At 39.7% G+C, this 18674-nt stretch overlaps 1 protein-coding gene across 3 annotated transcripts in view; it reads right to left on the reverse strand.

Moving 5' to 3' along the window:
• Window positions 1-18674, reverse strand: part of RASGRF2 (Ras protein specific guanine nucleotide releasing factor 2) — a 95042-nt gene that overhangs the window by 59391 nt on the left and 16977 nt on the right. For all 3 annotated transcript variants that reach the window (XM_081212483.1, XM_081212482.1, XM_081212481.1), the window contains exons 2-8: window positions 9646-9752; window positions 6719-6866; window positions 5964-6053; window positions 5136-5389; window positions 4408-4487; window positions 3844-4037; window positions 727-836 (exon numbers count right to left, since the gene is read on the reverse strand). In XM_081212483.1, the coding sequence (XP_081068609.1) occupies window positions 727-836; window positions 3844-4037; window positions 4408-4487; window positions 5136-5389; window positions 5964-6053; window positions 6719-6832 (842 nt within the window). In that variant the 5' untranslated portion in view covers window positions 6833-6866; window positions 9646-9752. The remainder of the gene's footprint in view (window positions 1-726; window positions 837-3843; window positions 4038-4407; window positions 4488-5135; window positions 5390-5963; window positions 6054-6718; window positions 6867-9645; window positions 9753-18674) is intronic.

Raw genomic sequence — 18674 nt, forward strand, 5'->3', positions numbered from 1 at the left:
AGAGCTGCGCACGGAAACACCATTTACCTTCTCGCCAGAGTGGTACCTGTTTATCTACTTGCACTTTGACGTGCTTTCGAACTGCTAGGTTGGCAGGAGCAGGGACCGAGCAATGGGAGCTCACCCTGTCGTGGGGATTCGAACTGTGGCCTTCTGATCGGCAAGCCCTAGGCTCTGTGGTTTAACCCACAGTGCGACCTGCGTCCTAGTGTCCTTTTAGCGCCACTCAAAGGTTTTTAAAATATAAATTTCCTTTGTACTGCAGCATGCTGTACACCTAGTTTGTTTTTCCAGGTTGGCATGTTTGGTTATGTTCCTGTGTTTTAGGTGGATTTATTCTTGAATTACTTATTATTATAGCATTATTCTCATAGGCAATGCTCTATTTCCACCACTGGAGGTAATATGCTTCTGAATGTCAGTTGCTGGGAATCACAAGTGGGGAGACTCAGACTATTTAAATTCGGCTCAAGACCAAAATAAAATAAAATAAAATAAAATAAAATAAACCCCTATCAATAATTTAGGTGCAACTATGCTTACACAATGCAATGCTGGCCTCTGAGTGGTCTCTTAAAAGTTAAATTCAGCTCTCTGGAGACACTGCATGTTTATTTTTGCTGTGCCCAAAGATACCATAATTCAATCTTTTGAAAATAACGCATTGATTTTGTAATCCACAGTTTCCGTTTTAGCCTCATATTCGTAGAACAAAAGGAGTCTCACCTTGAAAGCTCTTCTAGCTTAGATTTAGCAAATTCAAGGCTTTTTCTTTCTACGTGCTCATGCGGTGTGTGAGCCAGAAGTTCATGGAGGGTTATTATGTATCTAGGAATCTAAAGATGGGTGAAAGGGATTATCAGCAAGTTTATATTTAAAAGCACACTTGGTCTTGAAATAATTAAAAAATGAACATTTAAAAAGAAATTGATTGCTAATTCTTTGCATTTATTTTCTTCTATCAGCATAAACTCACTCAACTAAAATATTTTCTACATTAAGAAGAAATCTTCAGGATAAATAAGTAACTTGAAAAACTAACAGTAGCCCCAATTCAGTGGCAGAGATTCTGTCTTCCAGATGTGCAGTGAATGCAGATGCACCCCATACTGTTCATCTAGGCCTCTTTAACTGCCAGGAGGTGAATGTGGATGCTTAGTCCCATCTAGATCCATTAGTTTTTACACAGAATTAGTTGCCTGGATGTCAAACCGAATAGAGGCCTTCCTCTCCAGTTGTTCAACTAGTCCTAAATGTGTTTAACATGCAAAACAGATATGTCTATCATGAAGCCCATCAATCTCAGGCTACCAGAAAACTTTATCCCATGATAAAATGAAAATCCTAGTGTGGGTTTGTATAAGGCTGGCAAATAATGGCTGCATTTGGATCTAATGCTGAAAATTAAATCATGAAAACAAACCTCCGTGCACCTTGGGCTTGTACACGCTTTCCCTGCCCTCCTCGTGAGGAGACTGGAAGCTTTCCTTTTAATTTCAAACTAACTGAAGTGCATCATATTTTCTGGACCTTAATCTGTGGTTAATCTGAACTATAATTTATGGAAACATGCCAGCTCCATAAGGCATTGCCTGAAGTTGCCTTGTTTCAGCAAAGTATAGTTAGGATTGACCACAGTTTGTCTGGATTTCAATGACACAACAAACCGCAGTTAATTTGAAATAGGAAAAAAAGCTTCCATCTCTTCCTTGGGGGTAAACTAGAGGAGGGGGAGGGGCAATAGATAAGACTGAAGCTTAGTGGAGTTCATTATTATACAGTGGAACCTCATTTGTCAAACATAATCTGTTCCGGAAGACCGTTTGACTTCCAAAATGTTCGACAACCGAGGCGCAATAGGCAGTCAGCAATTTCAGTGGAGGAAACTGAGACTCACCTGAGAAGCCGTTCAACTTCCGAGGTGTGTTTGAAAATGGAAGCTATTACTTGCAGGTTTTCAGCATTCGAAAACCGAAACATTTGGCATCCAAGATGCTCGAAAACTTCCGGCCAGTCAGATCACTGCTGCGTTTCCATGTGTGTGGGCAGCTACAAGATCAAGGTGCAAATGCAGTCGCAGAGCTGATCCAGTGTGCCCACTGGTCCATTGGTTCTGTGCCAACCTTGCCGCCGCCTCATTTCTCTCTATCTTGGTATGGCACTGACCGGAGGTCAGGTGAGCCCCACAGCTCTGCCCCAACATCTGCTACTGCTTAAAGCTGACTAGGTAGCAAAGAAACCTAGATTCCTCCAAACTTAAAAGAAACACTTTAGTTCCCTGATTCTACACTTATTTCTGCAGGAAACCCAGCAGGCTCCGTCTCCCAGGCTAATTCCCTGTTCCTCCAAGAAGAGTCTGTCTTTGCACTTTATTTTTCTTTAGGTTTACAACAGTGACTGAAGACTTGTGTTTGCTGCTGCTCTCTGCTGCCAGGGTTTGTTGACAGAATGAGACAGTGAGCATGTCTAGTGCCTAGTTTCTAGGTGGATTCAGAGGTCTTGATGGGAGTTTTACACAAGCGTTGCATGTTTCAAAAAACCACCATGACTTGAATTTGCAGGAACCCCTTTTCTTCATTGTCAGTGTTCAGACTGCATGTGCTATAATTAAGAGAATTGAATTTCTCTTGATAGCAGAAAATTTCATTTATCACACAACCACTGGGTATAGGAACAAATAATTAAAAAAACAAAAACAAAATGTCTTCAAAAGTATTACAAGCTCTTTTGAATTGTGACTGTAATATAAAAGGTTGTTATGCTCAAGACCCTTCCACCAGATAAACTATACAGTTATAGAGATGTTGTTTGTAGATGACACAGCTCCAAGGAAGCTCTATAGAGACTCATCAACCATTTTGCCCAAGCCTGCATGGAGTTCAGCCTCACCATCAGCCTGACAAAGACCAACACTCTGGGTCAGGATGTTGTCAGCACTCCACAGACCACAGACTTGAAGTAGTAGATGATTTTGTCTATCTGAGTTCCACCACAACAAGCAACCTTTCCATCAAATCTGAGCTAGACAAGTGAACTGGCAAGGCAGGCATACCCCAAAGGTAAGGGAAAATGTGATGCTAACGACCAATACCAAGATGAAGGTCTATCAAGTATGTGTTGAGTACTCTGCTTTATGGAAGTGAGTTGTAGGCAACTTACAACCACCAGGAGTGATGCCTCAATGCCTTTCCACATGTGCTGTGCCAGGACGATTTTGTGCATCACATGGAAGTATAGAGTCTCAAATAAGGATGTGCTTTCCCAAGTCCACATTCCCATCTTGCTCATAGTCCTGACTCAGCGACGTCTACACTGGCTTTGTCACATACACAGAATGGAAGATGGCAAGTTTGCCAAAAGCTTCAGGTACCAGGCCTGCTGGCACACCAACTCTTGTGTTACAAAAATGTCTGCAAATGTGACACAAAGGCTGGTAACCTTAACCCCGCCATGTGGTTATAAGCCTTGCAGACGATCACAGTACCTGGAGACAAGACAGTCAGGTTGTCCACAGCAGTAACCATAGGAGGAATGACTGCTGGGAGAAGAAAAGAAACGCCATGGTGCACCTGTAGCAGCAAAACAGGACACCTTCTGTATTGGCCCAACTTGCAACAAAACACGTCTCTTCTGTATCAGCCTCTACAGCCACGGCAGGTGCTGTAACTCTCCAATGGTTTTACTTTACACCCGAAGGCGCACTCTTCCTTTGCCTCTCAAGACAGATGGATGCCAACAACAACCAACAACCAATCTGCTAGAGCAACAGCCATTAGTATTACTAACCAAGTGATATAAGCAGTGTTTATAACATGCCCCAAACCACTGTAACAACAAAAATACCTGAAACATGGGGTAAGTAAGGAATGTCTCGAGCATCCTGCCCTCGCAGGCAGGGTTGGCTTCATACTGCTTCAAAAGTTTGTCAAAATCTCTGTTCTGCTTGCAGTTTGCAAGGACCTGTAGACTATATTGATGATTCCGAACAAATTCTTGATAAATATTCAGCATTGGCAGCAGGATATCAAATAAATCAGCTATACAGAACAAAGAGAAAAGTAAATTGTTGCTGCCATACACTTTTTTTCATAGGTCATATTTAGAAATAAAACAGAACATTAAGTGCAAATTATCTACATCCAGAACTGCAAAATCTGAAGTCCTAACAAGGAATAGTGTTACCACCTTTCCTCTCTTGACAGAAGTTGTATACTTTGAACAGTGGAACTGATATGCAGAGGCAATTTTTCAGCCGCTCTGCATAATGAAACATACTACACCTTCCTAAAATGGTTATATCTTCTGAAAAACACACTTGACATCTGCAAAAAAAAGAGGATGCAATTGCTCCTAATATCCCCATATGGCCATGCAAAAATAATTATGGCCCTAGTGAAGAGCACTTACCTAAAATTAAAGTAGGCCAGTTTGCTATTCTTGCTTTTAATCCTTGATGAAATATTTCATGAAGAAACATTATAGTCTCACTGTGAAGAAATAAAAGTTGAAACAATAAACAAAAGTTGGACTCTGTCATTATAAGATATTCTTTGAACATTACTGCATAAATAGCTATAGTTCAAAACATCTGGAAGAAGTGGGTTATAATTTTTTATCAAATAAACAAAAGTATGTTACTGACTAACTTTTGGACCTAATCTATGTAGCATGATTTATTATTATTTTATTTTCGGGGGCAGGGAAATATTTTTTGCCTTCAAGAAGGCAAAAGATCTACACTTCTACCTGAATATTTTTTAAAAGAAAAAAGAAAAAAAGCTGTGACTGAAATACTCTGAAGAAGAAAGTTGGGAAATTGCCAAAGCTGGATTTACTTCATTCCATCATAATGGAACAAGATTTACAAAATACATCAAATACTTGTTTTATCCAAGCCATGCTTATCTGCGAGTAAATCTCATTGAACTCAATTCTAAAGATGTACCCGACTGCACTGTGATTACATTCTACAGTACTGCTGCTTTATCTTTAATTTTATTGTATTTGTTTTATTTCTCTTTACCCGTTTTTTAAACTGCCCTTTGTATACATTCATATTTGAAGATGAAAGAGGTCTGGACATATTTTAATTAATTAATTAAATAATTAAATAAAGATATAAACACATGGGGTACCTGTTGAGGAATACACTACTGACGTCATCGTGGCTAATTGGTGGTTTCTTTGAACTTGCAGCCATTCTTAACGGCCTTAGAAAACAATTCACAAGGATGTAAAGCTGATGTACGTATTCAGATTCAGCCTCAACCATGTTGAAAACGATCTGATTTCTCTTTCGCATACTTTCTGCATGTGGAGAACAAATGTAATCCTGGACAATTGTCTTCCATTTTCTTCTACACAACCAACCTCGCATAAAACTCTGAACCTGGTAATTCAACAAAAGAAGAACACATTCTTAATGGCCTTTGAAGAGTGTGTGTGTGTGTGTGTGTGTGTGTGTGTGTAGCTTCTTCTTCTTCTTCTTCTTGCCTATGATAACTCATTCCAGCAGCTAGACAGCAGTACTTTCCAGCCCTACTTGGACTGAACCTGGGAATTTTTTGCATATGCAAAGCATTTACTTTTCCACTGAACTACAGTGTCAAATACAGAGCAATGCACACAAATCTGTGGACTGGGCTGGATGAAGTAAAATCATAGGGAAAAGAAATCTTAATTAAAGTGGCTTGAAAACACAATGGTCAGTAAACCTTTTTCAAGCAGTTTATACTGGGTAATGTGATATGCACTGTACATACATCTACCCCAATTCACCATTATCTGCCTGCTCGACTAAATAGTATACTTCAGATATTAGGTGATCTTGCTGCAGTTTTAAAATTCAACACATACTGAGCTGAATGGAAGAGTTTTACACATAATAAATTATTTCTTCTAATTCAAAGAAGGGTGTGGACAAATTATTTTATAAACTCTTTTCCATTTAAACAGAAATTTACCTTTTTGATTTTCTTAATATCAGGATCTTCTTCTTCTTGGTTGCCTTGATAAGGTCGCATTCGTTCTTTTGTTTTGTTAAGAGCTACAATCTGTCAAAAGCAATAAAATAGGAAAAGGGTTTTCTACTCAGAATTCTCAGTTCCGGAATCTAACTTGAGACTTCAATACCCTTAATTTCCAGATCTTTGAGGCCTCTTAGACTTGCGTTACATAATCACCTAACTACTCTAGGGTAGGTTTGCACAACCTGTGATCTATGAAGCCCCACATACCATAGCAGTCACCAGGACGTCTGTGGTCTCTGATTGCCTGAGAGTGTAAAAACAGGACTTAGCACTTAGCAGGCCACAACAGGTGGCTAGTAGGATGCATTTTAGCTTGGTGGATAAGAACATGTAAATTCCTGCTTTAGGGAAATGAAATATAATGCCATGCTATGCGAATTAAAAATAAATGGCAAAGACTACAATAAAATTGCATTATTTTGTTGCAGTTTTAAAAGTCTGCATCATTAATGAAGATAACGGATGAAGTCAGGAAAATTATCAGGCAAGGAAATCTAAGTCTACATACTCAGTGGTGATTATTTCACAATTAACTTAAGGTTCAATTCATTCACATAATAATTTAAGGGTTGTTTTTTTTTGGGGGGGGAAACATTGACTCAAAAGGGAAGTAGACTGCATTCCTAATATATAAATTGGCTCATAAAGGTAGTGATAAAATGTAACCTGCACATCATATCGGAACATACCTCTGATTTAAGCCTTTCAATTTCTGTGTCTTGGTCTTCAAGCTGATGTCGTAACTGATTGGCCGAAATCTTTTCTGTCTCTACAATCTGAACTAGATGAATATATTTTTGCATTAAAACTTCCCGCTCAATCAGGATATCTGAATAGCTGCAAAAAGGAAAAAAGGGGAGGGTTGATGTTTCATTTAGCAGAATGCCCGCCACAATCTGTGTTAATTATGGTAGGTAGCACATTTAAGTTGAAGAAGAAAACAGTACTTCTGAAAATATTACATTAAACTGAGAGGAAAACAGACTGCATCTCTCCTACTCTAACAAAGTGTCAAGATATATGCTTGGAGGAAATTGATTATCTGTATCAGGCTCCCATCCCTAAACAAAATGACAGCAACTCGTGCTTAAAAGTAAGGGAAATATCTTTATTCAAGCTAGTAACGGACTCAGGAGCAAGGCCCAAAAGTCAAGAGTCCTAGGCAAGAGGTTTATAACCAAATAGCAGCTACAGTGATGTCCCAACAGTTGACACCCCTCCTGCCAAGATTTTAAAAATGAGTTGGGGCAAGTTCACTCATGGGAATCTCTCATTCTAAGAGTTATGTATGTGTTGTCTGGGTGGGTGAGTTGACCCCACCTATTAATTTAAATTAATAATAGATTGGTAACCTCTCTTTCCCTCCAAAACCCCTAATTAAAAGACTGGCACAATATCAGTACATTCAATAATGAATGCCTGTGAAAGTGTGAGGTGGCTCCCCCTTGCAGAAAATAATGGGGAGGCCTTTAGCATGTGGGGCTCTAAAACACAACCAAGTTGTTAAGAACTGATGCAAGACATTGCTCTCGAGGTCTCTGGCTTTCTGGCAGAGACATTGCCCTTAAGGCACGTGAGTAATTCAGTAGAATCAGTGCTGAAATCCTTTGCCTGGCTGTTGGACAAGGTGCACACAGAACACTGTAGGATGGAGCAGTATCACCTTCTGCACAGAAACATTCTATTTCTGCATGGGTTATTTTCCAATCAACAGATTATTTCACTTCCTCACACTTTTGCCTGCTTGAGAGGAACAGCTCTGCTCCAGAAAAAGCAATATAAAGCAACGAATTAACAGCACAATCTTATACATGTCTACTCAGAAGTATGTCCCAAGGTCTGCTCAGGACTAGCCTAAACTGAGTATTCTAATTTTTTGTCCCTTTTCTTGCTTTGCAATAATCATTTTTAAAACACTTTATAATATAGATTTGAGATCTTTAAAAGGTCGACTCATTCCTATCCATATAATTCTGAAACTATGAATAAGCTATTTATTATGATCTAACAGTATTCTATCTACTCCAAGGCAGAAACTGGGAACAGCTATTAAATTTGGTTGCTGGCTTGGAAAAGAAACTCAGATTAAACCTAAATTATAAGAGATCATTGTGAGCTGTTTGAAGACAACAGAGGATGGCTTGAGATTTCTTACCATGATCATCACCCACAATTTATAAACTACACTATCTATGTCTCCATGCTCATGAAAACAGTTGGCTACTCATCATCTCCTGATTTCACCCAGAGCTTACATCCTTTCCCCTCAGTGAAGACAGCTTTTATTTTACATCCCAGAGAAGAGAGGCATTGACATGACACATAACCATGTTGTCTGTAACTCTCACATGATGTAACGTTACCAGAACAGTATAGGAACAGGAAGACAGGAGAAATCAGAAACATGTTTCCCTTACTGTAAAAGACAGACCTAAACAGTGAACCACAGTATGGCCAGGTATCAGTGAGGTGTAAGGAGATTCAAAGAAATACTGGTCACCAAAAGGGCTGTGCTATCAAGCAAGACCTAATAGTGGCTGATTGCCTTACAAAGGAAGAAGTGGCTACAGTTCATGCTTTCATGGACATTTCTCATGTCCTGACTGAAAGGAGTGCAAGAGACTCTCTTCCCTCGCAATTTGATTGCTGGAAGTATCATGTTGACCAGAGTAATGCATTCCAACTCCAGCCATTTTAATCGTGTTGCCAGTGAAGTATGTGCTAAAAAAATTATCCCACACTTGTTTAATAAAGAATGCTTCTCCAAATCACTGTATAGGCATTAGAAGTTCCCTCCACTACCGGCAAGACCTCGTCTTCTGAAATAGTCCATTCTCCTTTGGCCTGCCATCTTACTTGCATCACATGCTCTTAATATAGCATTTCATATTATTAGTGCCACAGCTCAAGCCAAAAGTTGTTAGCCACCATGCCAGGCAGAGCAATGAATCATACTGGGGCAATAAAAGGAAAATTACTACTCTATGGAAGTAAGTGTCTGCAGACTTATATGTACGGTATAGTGACTTACTGTATAGAAGTATCAGAGGGATGAGAGTTTTGCATACTTCCTGATCAGTGATGGTGGGAATAAACTGTCTCCAGAGGATCAAACTGTGTGTTGTTTGCTACATAGCTGTGCCTTTAAGTGCAAAAGTTGCCATAGTGGAAGCCTGATCCAGATTGGGGCCTTACCATGTGGGTTGAGAGCATTAGCCCATTGCTCCCACCATGCACCTGTAATTTGCATTGTGGAAAAAAATCATCTGCTTTAATGGGATCTTATTTCTGAAAGAGGTTGCAAGGCCAGGACTAGGGCTATGGGGGGCAATCCCTCAACCCACCATGCTAGAGTCCCTATCTGGAACAGTCTTCCTGCATGTGGTAAAAAACAACAAAACTCTGCCCTTCAAGGCATGGGCTGTACTGTGTAGTTTGACCCTCAGAAAAACTCCAGACTTTTGTATCAGGAGAAGGAAGAAGATCAGTGGCAGGTAATGGTATTGTTGTGTAATCTGCTGAGGCCAGAATAGTACAAGAGAGAAGGAAGTAGATTTTTCCTCAGTAAACAAATGAGTGCTTGACTAGGTAGAGACTGTCAGTGGAGGTTTCATACCTGGCTTGGTGAATAGCCTCTACCCATTCTTCCCCATCTGCTTCCTCTTCGCAACGGAGCTCAAGTGGCTTCTGTCCTTCATGACCAAAGAGGACGGTAAAATAGTACTGTGAATCATAAAAGAAAGTCTTTTAATGTAATAAATACATACAACAGTGCTTGAGCTATAAACATTTAGTTATATTGTTAAATAAATAACTCGGAAAACCTAACCAACACAAACAACTGAACACTGGTTCAGGATTAAAACATTATAAATTAAGATCATAGGAAGAGGCCTATTGGATCAGATGAAAGGCCTACCTAGTTGAGCCTTCTGTCTCTTACAATGTCCAGTCAGATGCCTTTGGGCAGCCCCCAAGCAGGGCATGGGGGGAAGAGTCCTCTCTTCTGTTGTTTCTCAGCAGCTGGTATTCAAAGGCATAGTGCCTCTGATCATTGGGAGGTAGCTATCAAGATGAGTAGTCAGTGATCTGACTTGTCCTCCATGAATTTGCCTAATCATATTTTTAAAGCTACAGAAGTTGGTGGCCATCATCACATCTTGTGGTGACTAATTCCAAAAGCCATGTGAGTTAGTACTTCTTTTTGTCTGCCCTGAAATCTTCTACCACTCACCTTCATGGCATCCTAATATTATGAGAAATGGTAACAACTTCTCTATCCAGTTTCTTATAGCACATATAATTTTATAAGCCACTATCGTGTGCCCACTCCTTCCTTGCCTTTCTCCACCCCCCAAACTGTGGTGGCTCCCAGATTGTCAAATTCCTTCTCCACAGAAGTACATTTGTCCTTGGTGCTATAAATATTTAAGTGAATTTTTAAAAACCCATTTATTCTGGTCCACCTTCTCTTAAATAAGGCATTTAAAATTTTCTTTTAACTTTTAGAGAACTCTCTTAGATTGTATAGCTCTTTTTCTGCTAAGATTTATGTTGTCTTACATGCTTTAACTGGCCATTGTTTTAAAGTTATAGATACTGCCTCTGTAATTTGAAAACTCTGTTTTATGATGTGTAAGTTGCCTTCCCAAAAAAGGCAACCTATATACATTACTAAACAAATAAAACAAACAAACTTCACCAGCATCTCTCATTGCTATTAATCACATCAAGCATAAAGGCAGGAAGATTATTTTCGAACGGCGACTGTCCTTCTTGTTGCATCATGGTTTCCCAGAAAAATCCAAAAACTACTAAACTAAAAAAAATTGTTTTGTAACAGGCTGTCAGCTTTGAGGTTACATGCAAGCTGGTGTGGGTAAAAGTGGAACATAAGCACCAGCAGGTTTATGCTTAGAATAGATATGCTCTTCATATGCAACTGTCTTGGTGTTACTGCCTTTATATTATTACATTTTAATGAACATCAGAGACACTATGTACCAATTAGACACTGTGAATGAACTGTATTAAAATGAAGCGATTCATGTGTATCTGAAATTATTTCCTAAATTATGATAAAAGGGTGCTTAACTAGCATATCTCAAAGCGAATTAAAAAAAGGCATACATTGTCATTATAATGCTAAAAGGTGAACCCCAAATGAATCGTGCATGCCAACCTTGATGACAAAATTCACCCCACTATGAAACCATCTTTCATTAACCTAATTGCTTTCTGACAGTCACGGATGATAAGCTAATGTTCCTTCTATGGGAACTAATGACCAAAACGCTGTTTCTCTCCTGCCTTTGAAACATAACAAGCTATGGCTAGTGAGAAATGCAGAGATATGGTGTTATGGCAGTGAACAGCTGTTTTTCGGATAGAGTGGCAAACAGATCTGAAAGTTAACTAAAGGTGAAACACTTTGAGACACACTTGTTTCCTTTAGAAAGCATGATGCAGTCTTAGTAGTTGTGTACATAAAACAAATATTACAATGATACCATCTTAAGTCTCCAATGATCTCTTATGCAATCCAAACTAAACCTGAAATCATCAGCACTCAAGAAAGTGTGGGGAAGGGAGCAGGGGAAGAAAGAATGAAAATATTATAAAAGCTCCACTTAAAAAAATATTTATTACTCAAAGGGTTGTATCACAAAATATCAAAGAAAGCACATATAACTGAAGAAAAACCATTAAAAACCTCAACACAGAAACAGAATGGCCTGGTTTGTATTGAATGCTAAACCATTGTTTAGTGCTACAAGGACAAGCCTGAAGTGTAGGTGGGTTCCCACAAGGCAAAACACAGTGATAACATAGGGTTACCAGACGTCCCCGGTTCCCAGGGACAGTCCCCAGATTTGCAAATCTGTCCCCGGGAAACATGGCAGTGGCAGCCTCAGCAGCCTGGAGCCAGCCTGGTAGCGCAGTTGGCTCTGGCTGGCTTCAGGAGCTGCTTGCTGCCGTGGCGCCTGACATTTTTCCTCTCTGGAAGTCCCCATATGATGTGTGTCCCAGTTTTTTAAAAACTGCACATTTATGTTTCACAGGGTGCGAAAGAAGGGCTTTGCACCTATGTGCCTGGGCCCAGGGTCTTTTGCCTCTTTATCTGATTTTAGTACTTATCTACCATTGCAGCTGTTAAATTATCAAAAAACCTGTTACCCAAAAAACTCTCATGCACTGATGTAAAACAAATACACCTAATTTGCTTTTGGAGTTGAAAGTTATGTGCTTAAATCAATCAGGAATGATTAAAAGAAAGATTTAAAATGAACACAGCATTCTCGCTATGATTATTGAAAGGTAGAAATCAATTACAAAAAAAATTGTACTAATAAAACCTTTCATAACCACAAGATCAGCTTAAGTCAGTAATTTCCAAACATATTATTACTACTAAGGGGATCCACCAACTTATGAAATTCATCAGTCTACTACTGACTCAGAAGTGAAACTCTCTTAGCATTTTCTTGTGCAGCAAACTGTCAATATGTGCTATTTTTTACTCGCACACAAAGCCTCTTGGTTTCACCATTTGAGAATTAATAAAATTCCCACAACACTGAGTTAGACTTCCATAAAAATGATTTAGTATGTGGTACGAAATATTTACAGCACTAAGGACAGATTCACATCTTCAGCTACTGATTTTCACTCACAAAACATGCCTCTAATTACAAGATAGGTACAAACAATATAGGAGTGCGTGTTCTACTTATAGTATAAGAGCCCATAACATGTTTGCTGCCCTGCAAGTGATGTCATTTCTAAACACCGCAACAGATGAGCTTTTTGCATACACATTCTATAAATGAGTCTTCCAGGTAAGGAATCTGGGTGGCTACTGTTGGAGATAGAGAGATGGTTTGGAAGTAGAAGTTAACCCTGACAAGTATTGTATTGAATATGCTTGCTCTCCCCTCCCCCTTAGAATCATAGAATCATAGAGTTGGAAGAGACCACAAGGGCCATCGAGTCCAACCCCCTTCCTCCTGTAGTACAGTATGGACTTGAGGAGGAGATCAAGAACCTAGTCCAACCCCCTGCAATGCTGGAATCTCAAAATGTGGTTCCCCATCCAATTTGAAACCATACTGGACCCTGCTTAGCTTTGCAAATGTGCTATCAGTTTTGTTGCTGCACTAGACGGGAACAGACATAACTCTGTAGAACTGTGTCTAGAGAGTGAGTCAGACCTAAAGTAAAAACAGTTCCAATTTTGTTGTGGGTGGCAGGAGAGAAGATTTCCCTAAGATAATTTGGAACAAGTAACACAGAAACCACTCACATTCCCGCCCCCAGGTATGTAGCTAGTTCCAATAAATCCTTCAAAAGTGTAATTACAGCTTTATTATTACTGTTATTAATTCAATTTATACCCCATCCTTCATGCTGCCCAGTGTGGCAGATACAGCAATGATAAGACATTAAAAACAGCAACCAAAAACATACTTAAAGAAGAAGTTAAAAACAATATACCAGTGTCTTTCAGTCATCAAATGTCTGGGGAATGTTTTTCCTGGTAAAGAATAAGGGAGACAGATGCACTTCACTAGGCAGGGGAGTCTACAAACAGAAAAGGCCCTATCATGGCTCCATACCAAGCAGGCAGGCCTCAGTGGAGACAACACCAACAAGGCCTCACCTGCCGGGTGATGTTGAGCACGGCACTCTTTTAGGAACTGGGGTCCCAAGCCATTTAGGGTTTTACATGCTAGTACTAATACATTGAATTTGGCCCAGGAGCTCAATGGCCGCAAGTGCAGTCCTTTCAGGACTGCTGACACAGGGTCCCATCAGGCTGCCCTTCTTACCAGCCTAGAAGCCACATTCTAGCTTTGAGGGCAGCCCCACATGAAACACATTACAGTAGTCCAGGCAGGAAGTTACTAGAGCACAGGCAACTGTTTTTGAAGAAACAACTGAAGCTGGGAATAAGCACTCCTAGCCACTTGAAACCACAGTCACAAACTGGAATCCATAAATACTCCCAGACAACAACAGGAGTGTGAACCTTCCCAGACCAGGTTGTGCACCCAATTCCCAAACAGAGGGGCCACCCACCCACAGCACTTCTACCTTTTAAGGATTCAGCCTTAGTTTATTAGCCCATTAGGTAAAGGTAAAGGTATCCCTGCCCGTACGGGCCAGTCGTGTCCGACTCTAGGGGTGCGTGCTCATCTCGCTCTATAGGCCGTGAGCCGGTGCTGTCCGGAGACACTTCCGGGTCACGTGGCCAGCGTGACGAAGCTGCTCTGGCGAGCCAGCACCAGCGCAGCGCACGGAAACGCCGTTTACCTTCCCGCTATAAAGCGGTCCCTCTTTATCTACTTGCACTTAAGAGAGCCCATTAGGGTAGCTCTATTATCAAGAAATTGGCCTCACTGTTATTGGTAAGAATGCATAGGATAACAACCTTACAATAGGAAGAATGGCGGAATTATGTTTAAGATGATGAACTAAGAAAGGAAAAACCTAATTAACTGTATTTTCAAAACAATATAAAGTAATAACTGATATCTAGTATGAACAGTAAAAAACAAATATATGGATGAACTTACAATTGCACTAATATTGTCTTATCTAAAAATCACCATGGGAATAGTTGTCACTTGTTTGACAAATTATTCAAGTACTCTCCTAATGGAGACACATTTTGAAAAGGTACATGAGAGCTAGAAAATGCTAGGGAGGTATTCTGAGAGGTGTTTTGTTTCTATTAGTCCTCAGGTTCCCCCCACCCATTTGATGGATGCATTGCCATAAATATAAGTTTAAGACAGATGATTCATATTTTTCAAGATTTTTACACAATCAATGCTGTACTTTTTCTACTAGCTGCTTCAAGCAGTGCCAAAAAGGTGGGTAAAATGAGCAATTTCATGCCTCTACACAATTACTGGGCGTTAGGAGAAGGAAGTCAGAAAAGCAGTTTGTGTAAGAGGCAGCCTCCACTCCACACCAGGGTCAGCCCAAGGGCAAAGAGCAAGATGGCATCACTTCCATCACCACCACCAGTTTGTACTACACAGTAAGCCAAGCCATGGTTTACTGGGACTGCGCAAATGTGTGGGCTCACAGTAAGCCATAGTTTGGCTTACCATGTCATGTAAACCAGGCCATTGTCAGGAAGTTATTCCCAATTGTAATTTGAACATGTTTGTATCGCTCCCACTCTGGACCAAAAGAAATTAAATTTGTCCAGTCATCTATGTGACATACCTGTTCTTTGAAATTAGTCATGTCCTTATGAAATAAAAAATGAATATATCCAGATTTAGATTATGTTTTATTGCACTGACCTAAAATAAACTGAGCATATGATTACTCACATTCTAAATACAAATTCTGCATTTTGCAAAGGAGTAGAAAAAACCTTATGCAAAGGCCATGAAGAAAAGTTTGAGCATATTAATTTAGAATTTCCCATTGATTTTTTTTGTACAGAAAACTTCAGGCAAAACAACAAATAAAAGAATCAACACTATTCACTTCGACGTATTCTTACTGTGTGTCTAACTGGATCTTTAGCAGCTCTTCACAAGAGAAAAAGGCATACACGTTGAAGTTTGGTCATAAAATGTATTTAAATATGGGCTTGCCTTCCAGTTGGGCAGCGTGTTGACCTCATATGGCTACAGAGTAATACTTTCAACCTTTAATTTCTGCAATTTTATTTATGATCTTTAAATGATCAAACATCATGTACAGCAGCATTCTACCCTGGGAAAACCTTGTGGCACTTTTCAAAATCTTAGCGTGAAAATAGTTTGGGGGGAAATATAAAAAAAGAAGCAGCCTGGGACATGAAATCAACATTTCTTCCATCTAACTAGTGAATTGGTTTCCTGATGATATTAGTAGTTGTATACAGAAATGCATCCTCCAGTATTACATAATAATCATGTGCTTCCAAATACCAGCTGCCTAGGGAGCTCTGCATGATCCAGCACCCTGCTGCCATTCCTTAGCTTCTCCTGCTCCATGCAAGCTGTGCTGGAGGGGAAGGTTTGCTTGTTTAAGCCATAAAACTGGTTTATGCATCAGGATGTGTACACAAAAATTCTGTGGTTCTTTAACATCTGTTAAAATCCTATCCTTTTATTTGACACTGGTAATATCAACCATACTCTTATGTTACTGTCATCTGTTTCAAAACTGAAAAAGCCAGCTTGTATTTCTTTGTCTTACCTTTTTATATTTCAGCCTATGATCTGCTTCATAATACTGTAATCTTAAGTCAATAAACCATGATTTATTGACTGAAGAAGAAGCTGTGTGGCTACATATACTCTCCTCACTTCTAGCTTCAGTGCTAGACGTTTCCCATGACGTCTGAAACAGGAATCACTGGTTTAATAGCTGCTTACAAACCAGGAGATTATCAATTATAAAGCAGTGATGAAGTCAGTTTAGCAGTTTGGATGTCACAGGAAACTATGGTTTAATAAGGATTGAAGGGTGCAAGCAAGTGCATGTGTAAGAGAGGGACATGGAAGGAGCTTGCACTTGGGCCAATCAACCATGAGAACAAAATTGTCCTTGTGGGTGCAACATGAATGATACAAATTTATATTCCGAATTGATTACCTACAATCTATAATATATCTGAATCATTATGGATCCTATCAAAAGAATGTGAAATTTTAGCGTTGTTTTCCCTTTCTAACAATGGTCCTTGCAAATGTCAAATTAATTATTTGTACAAACATGTCATGAATCCAATTACTTTCTCAATATACAGTCACTCAAAGTAACCTCGTCTTAACTAACTTCAGTTTGCCAATTAAATGTGAGAAGGGGAATTTCATAATTGGCAAAAGACCATATGGAACACGAGTGTCCTTCTCCTATGGGGAAGGGGAAGAGACACAGCAAAGGTTTGATTAAATCTACACAGAGCATGCCACACTTGGCAACAGAGGGATCATCATAGAACCCACATAGAGGTCTTTCCCCTTCTTCCAGCCCCTCAGTGCATGCAGCTGGGCATGCATGCAGCCAACTAGCTATTAACATGAATGCTCACTTCCTTGGCCAAGTGGAGGGGCCAAGCTAGTTAGGAATATGGCTTGCATTAATAGGCTGGTCATTCCCAATAACACTAGGATGCAGTGCCTGTCCATATAGCTATCTGCACACATTGTGGGTGAGGGATGGGAGGAGGGTCCCATTATGCCATATGTCAGGGGTGATGAACCTGTAGCCCTCCAGTTGTTGGAGGACTACAACTCCCATCAAAAGCATTGACCATGCTGGCTAGGGCAGATGGGAAATGGGATTCCAACAAGATCTTGGGGGGGGGGGCACAGGTTCTCCACCCTTGTCCTGTGATGGCCCATCTCGGCATGGCTGCTACACTTGCTGTGGACTGAACTAAAGCCTTTAATCTTTATGGATGAAAGAGTGTTTCTCACTATAACATCCTCAAATCTGCCCCAATTGGTTTAATAATTCTGTCAAGTTTTAAATCTCTTAACATAAACGATTCTATTATGTTATAATGAAATAAAGCAAATATTTTACTATATGCTAAATGTTAACCAGCAGCATAACTGCACCTGCACAGAGTGCACTGATACATCTGGTAAGAATTTATAGCATTTTCATTATATTACCATTTCGGAAGTAATTTTCTAAATGTACAATAACAGTAAATAAATGCACTCAAACGGGAATCTCACACTGGGAAATATGCCACAGCCATAACATTTTACATCAGGAACAAGAACTGAAAGTCAAGTATGCTGTAAAACTAGGAAACCTATAATTGCTATGATTTTAAAGGATAGGACGTGCTCAAATTCCAATTACTGTTTAATGGTAAACAGAATTCTTTTCAGAGGATAAAGATAAACCAAACTTTTATGTCTTTGAATTCCTGAAAAGTAATCTTGCAATGCAAGCTTCCACCAAACACTACCATTAAAAGCATATAAAGACCAACATATTTTGACCTAGGAAACTGGATTCATGGCTAAGCTGAAAAGTGTGACACTCACATACATTCTTTCAGCACATCCAATGATCCCCCTTTCTGTCTTGGATCAAATGCAGTTGGGACTATAGGGTTATATCCACACTCCCCAAAGGCACACCCTCTGTGCTTACTCCAGTTAATTTTCTTCATTTATATCCCACCTGCCTTCCCATAATATAATTCAATATGGCATCCACAGGGTGACCAGGTGGCCTCCTATCCATGCATTGCTGGACCTAGACCAGCTGAACTTTTGCTGGGTGGCAGCTTCATGTTCTTCTACACCATGCCCTGGGAATGAACAGCTTTATGATGATGGTGATGATGGTTTAATATTGCTCCAGTATTATTCCTGTCATTTCTTATTCCACTTTACTCCCTCAGCTTCCTTTAGTATCTGGTTATTTCCTCTCATTCTTCTGCTTCTTTTTCCATCAGGATTTTCTTTTCTCCCTGAATTACAAATTCTTTGCAAACCTAAGTGGTCAATTCTTGAAGCCACCATCTCCCCTGGACTTAAAATTGTAGGATTTCCGCCATCATAATAATCATTATTATTATTATATTTGTACCCCACCCATCTGACTGGGTTGCCCCAGCCACTCTAGGCGGCTTCCAACATATATAAAAACATAACAAAACATTAAATA

Source organism: Podarcis bocagei, assembly GCF_964188305.1.
Source record: "Podarcis bocagei genome assembly, chromosome: 11".
NCBI classification, from domain to species: Eukaryota; Metazoa; Chordata; class Lepidosauria; order Squamata; family Lacertidae; genus Podarcis; species Podarcis bocagei.